We start from the raw sequence: 7,387 nt of genomic DNA on the forward strand, positions 1-7,387 counted from the left end.
TGCTACTGGCACCCAGGGCTTAGAGGCCTGAGATACGGCTACACGTCCTACAATGCACAGGACATTTCCCACAGCAAGGAGTGATCCAGCCCTAAATATCAATAATGCCCAGGCTGAGAAACTCTGCCCTACATCAAAGTCCCTTTCTTCCTGGGGGCACTGAGCTTTACGACTTAGCCATAATGGAGGACAGTGCACGGAAAGAGAAACTAGGTTAATAGTATGGAAACAAAACACTGGAGCATCATAAAAAATTAGCTCCTTTTTTTTTTGGAGGGGGGGACAATAGCTGATATTTACTTAGGACTTGCCATCTGCATTCCCTGTGCTGGAGCTTTGCCATATTATTCCATTTAATCCTTTTGTCACCCTGATGAGGCATGCATTGTTATAGGTCCATGGAAAAATGGAGGCACATGGAGGGTGAGTATTTTTCTCAAGGTCATTATCTATTGAAGGTGGTACCAGCATTTGAACCCAGTCAAGGGAAATTTCAGAGTCCACACTATTAAGCACTCTGTTCTGTTGTCCTTGGTCACACCTATCCAGGTACAGGGTCATTGTTCTTGTTATTGGGAGGATGACATGCTACAGAGAAGCTTTCTCAGAGCCCCCTTCATGTCCCTGTTCCTCAGGCTGTAGATGAAGGAGTTCATCATGGGTGTGACCATTGTATATAGGACTGAGGCAAACATCCCTGCCTGAGAAGCATGTGTCCAGGTGGAACTGAGGTAGAACCCCAGGCAGGTTCCATAGAACAAGGAGACCACGGAGAGGTGAGACCCACAGGTGGAGAATGCTTTATACTTTCCTCCCACTGTTGAGATCCTCAAGACAGAAGAGACAATTTGGGAATAAGAGAAAAGAATCCCAGTGAGAGGAAAAAAGCCCATCACACCTGTCACAATATATAATATGACATTACTGATGACGGTGTCCGAGCAGGCGAGGTGCAGGACATCAGGGAGTTCACAGAAATAGTGTGGGATTTCAATGACCGCACAGAAGGAGAGCTGCAACGTGGTTAAACTCTCAGGAAGGGCCCCCAGAACACTGATGAGCCAGGACAGGATGAGCAACTGGGCACAGAGCTGGGGGTTCATGATGACCATGTAGTGCAGGGGATGACAGATGGCCACAAAACGGTCATAGGCCATTACAGTCAGGAGTAAATTGTCCAAAAGTCCAAAAATTGTGAAAAAATACATCTGCGTGATGCAGCTTTCATAGGTAATGACTTTGCTCTGAGTCTGGATGTTCAGCAGCATCTTGGGGACGGTGGTGGAGGTGAAACAGATATCAGAGAAGGACAGGTTGGCCAGGAAGAAGTACGTGGGGGTGTGGAGGTGGGAGTCTGAGCAGATGGCCAGGATGATGAGCAGGTTTCCAAAGACAGTGACCAGGTACAAAGACAGGAACAGCCCAAAGAGCACAGACTGAATCTCTGGCTTCTCAGAAAGTCCCAGGAGGAGAAATACTGGAAGCCCTGAGTGGTTTCTTGGTTCCATGTAAAGGAGTGTCTGCCAAGAACACAAGAAGCAAGACAAAATCAATGACCAACGGGCATCTCAGAAACATCATCACCTTTACCTTGAACCTGATATTGAGGAGACAGTTATTTGATTGATGGTCTCTTCTCTCTTGTCTGTCCATTTGGGGTTTCCAAATGCTGCCAAATTCCCCTGCGTTGCCACTGCCAGCTGGAAAACCTACATGCAAAAACTAATTTTGCACTAAAAGCTGACCTCGGTTGTTCAACTGTACTGACACCTGATCACCCAGCCTTAGTCTTCTCAGATATCTTTGATTTAATTCATAATTTACTTCTAAATATAATAAAAGAACACCTTCCTTATAATAAAAGTATAATTTTTATTATTTTAATAATACAAAATAAAAAGGGTTTGGGTCTATAAATAATTTCCATAAGCTATGATAACATCATGATATTTGCTACTTACTTTTTTATTATTATTTTTATTATGATATGTTTGCTACTCACCTGACCATTCAAAATATATAATGGACTGGGGCACCTGGGTGGCTCAGTTGGTTAAGCGCCTGACTCCTGACTTCAGCTCGGGTCATGATCTCAGGATCGTGAGATTGAGCCCCCTGTTGGGGCTCAGCATGGAGCCTGCTTAAGATTCTCACTCTCCCTCAGCCTCTCCTGCCCTCCCCCACTCCCCGCTGCTCTCTCTCTCTCTAAATAAATAAATAAAATGTATGAAGGACCAATCATCAAAGAAGAAATTGAACCATCAACCCACTTTACCTCCCAGAAAGACATGACGCCGAATCACTGATTTTGAAATCTCACAAAAGGCATTTGCAATAAATAAAAATTACTTGGAAGCATGTGAAAATAAATGTCCCAGTGAGTTTTCTGAAGGCATTTCAATCATGATACAAAAACCAGCAGCCCTCTATGATAGGAGCAATATAACAAAAATCACAGATTAATCTCTTTAATTAGCATATTAAGAAAAAGCTCAAAGACAATAGCAATAAAATGCATCCAGCAATTGATCAAGCAAACCAAATGCCCTGTGACTAGGTAGCATTCAACCCTGGAAAGCAAACAGCATTTCTTTTTCTTTTTTTTTTAAGATTTTATTTATTTATTTGACAGGGAGGGAGAGACAGCCAGCGAGAGAGGGAACACAAGCAGGGGGAGTGGGAGAGGAAGAAGCAGGCTCCCAGCGGAGGAGCCCGATGTGGGGCTGGATCCCAGGACTCTGGGATCATGCCCTGAGCTTAAGACAGGCACTTAACAACTGATCCACCCAGGTGCCCCAGCAACCACCATTTGATATTGGTAGTTTCTTTATTGTAGTAGAGCAAATGAGTAGGAAAACATCATCCAAATATAAGAGGATCTTTTTACATGCTGGAGATATACTGCATAAAAACAGTTCTGAGGACACCGTAAACAGGATATTTCTGAGCTATGATAAAATGGCTCCCTTGATCATCAGCTAATATCAACCCTGACCCAAAAATATTTGAGGAATCCCCAGGAAGATCATAGAGAACACAGGTATGCCTGCCACTGCCAATGCAGCACTGCTCGGAAATTTCAAACCAATACAACCAGAGAAAAAGCAATGATAGGTTTATGTCTTAAGTAAAAGTAAATTGATCACATTTCTCAGATGATGTAATCGGTTGCATAAAATCAGTTAGAAAGCTGTTACAACTAAGAAGCCAATCTGATAAGGCTAGATTTAAAAACAGACATGTATCCTTTTTTTCTCTAGTCCCAGCAATAAATAGATACACAATGGGAAAAATAGCCTATTCAAAATTATATGAAAATGTAACATACACAGACCAGGGGATGGTTTATCGAAGGCCTTGGAAAAGGATACAAAGAGTAATTAATATTTTTGGGGTGTGCTTTTTAGGACATATTAAAGCATATATATTTTATATCAAGTACAATTGGAAGCCACTGAAGAGTTTTAGGTAATACAATAGTAACTAATATTTATTAACATTTAAAGTGCAGTTACCATGATAACCTTTTCTGAATGGTCTCATTTCATCCCTTTAGAAACAGGTGCAATGAAAGGGTTGCCATCATTCCTGCACGTGGCAGAGAGAGCTGAGTGGCTGTGAATGCTTGTTGGGTGTGCGAGTTTGTGAGAAGTGTGGTCCCTCTGTTCTGCGAGTGCCAGTAGGGTGAGCAGGGGGAGACCAGGCACTGGGTGAGGTGTTAGGGGAAGCCCCAAGCCACTGGAGAGACAACTAGGAGAAGGACAGTTCCTGTGAGGAGGGGGAAGGCTGTGGAAATGTTGGAAAAAGCACAGGATGAAACACGTGCTAATAGAGAAGAGGCTGCAGGCAAACCTGAGGCTTCCTGCTTGCTTAGCCAGTTGGACCCTTCAGCTTTATTGAATCATTTCGATTGTATGCGCTTTCCCAGTCTCCTTACCCCTGGCTGTGCCGCTGGGGAAACTGCTTCTCCTCCCTCTTATTTCATTTCCCAAAAATGTGCTGTGTTGTTCTTCCTACTTGACCTCGGATGGAGTCATCTATAGGATGTGTTTTGTTAATCCGGTCTTCCCAGGCAGGTGAAGGGTGGAGGCAGCTGCTGTGCCCTCCACATCAGGAAGATGGTGTCAGGCATTGGATCCCTGGACCAGGGCGATGGTTCTGGAAGGCACAGGAGGGTTTCTTTCTTTCCTCAGATTTATGGACTGAAGGTGGGGGGCAAAGTTTGTTGAACTCCATGCTGAATTTTCATAGCTGCCTCTTAAATACACTTTCTGTTGTTGTAATCTTGGGGCAGAATAACTGCTAGGAATCTGGGGATTGTAATCAAAATGGAAAATTTTCACTCAATTCTGTCTCTTGGGCGTGTCTTTGATGTCAGAAGAATGTGTCCCTTCCCACTGGGACCATTAAAAACCTTTTTATTTATGGAAAACCCAAACACATACAGAAGGAGAGAGAAGATTCTAATGAACGCTCATCATGGAGATTCAACAATTATTAGCCCATGGCCTGCCTTATTTCATCAATAACCAGGCCACTCTACTTCTAGTCACCACAAGAGGATTATTTTTAAGCAAGTGCTAGATAAAATATAATTTTACCCATAAATATTCAAGCAACTTCAGCATGTATCTCATAAAAAGGATGATCAAAAAACCAAACAAATAGTGTTGCCTGGCTTGCTTAGTCTGAAGAGCATGCGACTCTTGATCTCGGGGTTGTGAGTTCAAACCCCACATTGGGTGTGGACATTACTTGAAAATAAAATCTTGAAAACAAACAAATAACTCCTTACTATCCAGATCTACTTAGCTTTTTAATTTTGAATGGCAAGAACATTTGATTTCAGATAGAAAGTTGTCCATGTATTTATTTTTATTATTATTCTTATCATCTTATTCAGTTGTCACAAAAAAAATGTGTGGGGACTAGCATAGAATGAAATTGGTTAGATTTGGAATAACTAACTGGAATTTAAATAAAAATTTAAAAAATATACTCATTAAATAGATTTTTAAAAATGTTTTTTTATTATATTATGTTAGTCACCATACAGTACATCCCTGGTTTCTGATGCAAAGTTCGATGATTCATTAGTTGCGTATAACACCCAGTATACCATGCAATACGTGCCTTCCTTACTACCCATCACCAGTCTAAATGATTTTAAAAAAGACTATTTTCAACGTCTCAGATTTCTAATTTTATTTGTGAATTTAAAAATTCCCAAATACAAGTTATCTAGAGATACAGATTTTTAAACAACCACTCTAGATTTCTCTATTATCACTATTATTATTTAAAAACATTTTTTATTATGTTATGTTAGTCACCATACAGTACATCCTTAGTTTTTGATGTAATGTTCCATGATTCATTATTTACGTGTAACACCCAGTGCTCCATGCAATACGTGCCCTCCTTACTACCCATCACCGGGCTAGCCCATCTCCCAACCCCCCCCCAAACCCTCAGTTTGTTTCGCAGAGTCCATAGTCTCTCATGGTTCATTCCCCCTTCTGTTTACCCCCACTTCATTCTTCTCTTCCTTCTCCTACCGATCTTCCTGCTATTTCTTATGTTCCATAAATGAGTGAAACCATATGATAATTGTCTTTCTCTGCTTGACTTATTTCACTTAGCATAATCTCCTCCAGTCCCGCCCATGTTGAAGCAAATGTTGGGTAATCGTTCTTTCTGATAGCTAATATTCCATTGTATATATGGACCACAGCTTCTTAATCCAGTCATCTGTTGAAGGGCATCTCGGTTCCTTCCACAATTTAACTATTGTGGACAATGCTGCTATGAACATTGGGGTGCATATGGCCCTTCTCTTCACTATGTCTGTATCTTTGGGGTAAATACCCAGTAGTGCAATTGCTGTGATTTCTGTATTATAACAATCAAAATTTTCTATCTATTCTTCTAGATTTACACAGGAGAAGTGGTCTGTGTTTGACTTACTCTTCCTTCAATTTTAAATTTTCATAAAATACTCATAATAAAATTTGCCATCTCCTCCATTTTTAAGTGTACATTTCTGATAGTAAGTACAGTCACACTGTTGTGCAACCACCAGCAACATCCATCCACAGAACAGTTTTGTCTTGCAAAACTGAAACTCTGTCCCCATTAGAAAACAACTCCCCATTCCCTCTGCCCACAGCCCCTGGTAATCACAATTCTAGTTTCTGTCTCTATGGATTTGACTACTCTAGTTACCTCATATAATTGGGATAATACAGTATTTTTTGTTCAGGTTCTCTGTCCATTTTTAATTGGGTTGTTTGTTTTTTAGGTGTTGAGTTGTATAAGTTCTTTATATATTTTGAATACTAACCCCTTATCAGATATATCACTTACAAATAACTTCTCCCATTCAGCAGGTTGTCTTTTTGTAACAGCAATGTATTGGGACAGATCATAGCTACATTTGTGGTGAACACAGCATAACATGTAAACTTGTCAAATCACCAAGTTGTACACCTGAAACTGATGTAGCATTGTATATCAACTATACCCAAATTAAAAAAAAAAAAGTCCAGGTACCAAAAAAATATAGTATTTTTTGTGACTGTCTTATTTTGCTTAGTACAATGTCCTTGAGGGACATTGCAAATGTGAGAACTTCCTTCCTTTTAAGGCTGAATGATTAAAAATTTTTTTTAATTCAATTTAATTATTATATACTATATTATTAGTTTCAGAGGCAGAATTTAGTGATTCATCAGATGCATACAACATCAGTGATCCTTAGTTCAAGTGCCCTCCTTAATGTACATCATTCAATTACCCAATTACCCACCCAATTACACATTACATTTTCTTTATCCATTTACCTGTCCATGAATGTTTGGGTTGCTTCCATGTTTTAGCTATTATGAATACCCATAAAATAGCCATAAAAATGGATGTACAAATCTCTTGGAGACCCTACTTTTAATTCAATTCTTTTAATTCTTTCAATCTCTTCAGCTGTGAGTTAAATCTTTTTAGTAGAATATTTTATTTTTATTAGAAGAACACTGAGTTGTCTGAACATGCGAAAATACAAACTAAGATATTACAAGGGGAGAGGAGTTAAGATGGCGGAGGAGTAGGGGACCCCTTTTTCAGCCGGTCCCCTGAGTCGAGCTGGATAGGTAACAGACCAGCCTAAATAACCACGGAATCAGCCTGAGACGCAGGAAGATACATCTGGATCTGTACAAATGAACATCTCCAGCGCTGAGTATTGAGGTACCAAGAGGGGAGCCGTAAAACCACGCACAGATATCAGAAGATAAATGGAAGGGGGAGGGAGCCGCTGTGTTTGGGCACCGGGAAGCGGCAGCCACCTGCACGGGGGAGCCGGCAGACCCATGGTGGGCACCTGAGAGAGAGC

The 7,387-nt window shown here is 40.7% G+C and overlaps 1 protein-coding gene across 1 annotated transcript; it reads right to left on the reverse strand.

The window, feature by feature from the left end:
- Positions 1-569: 569 nt before the first annotated feature.
- On the reverse strand, positions 570-1,508 carry LOC123779851 (olfactory receptor 7C1-like). The gene has a single exon (XM_045778422.1). The coding sequence runs from the start codon at positions 1,506-1,508 to the stop codon at positions 570-572; it is 939 nt and encodes a 312-aa protein (XP_045634378.1).
- Positions 1,509-7,387: the final 5,879 nt, after the last annotated feature.

Source organism: Ursus americanus, chromosome 14 (genome assembly GCF_024610735.1).
Source record: "Ursus americanus isolate L20-20 chromosome 14, mUrsAme1.1.p, whole genome shotgun sequence".
Taxonomy (NCBI): Eukaryota; Metazoa; Chordata; class Mammalia; order Carnivora; family Ursidae; genus Ursus; species Ursus americanus.

What these genes read in the sequence shown, in the direction of transcription:
- LOC123779851 (XM_045778422.1), bottom strand. Translation starts at nt 1,508, where the DNA reads ATGGAACCAAGAAACCACTCAGGGCTTCCAGTATTTCTCCTCCTGGGA.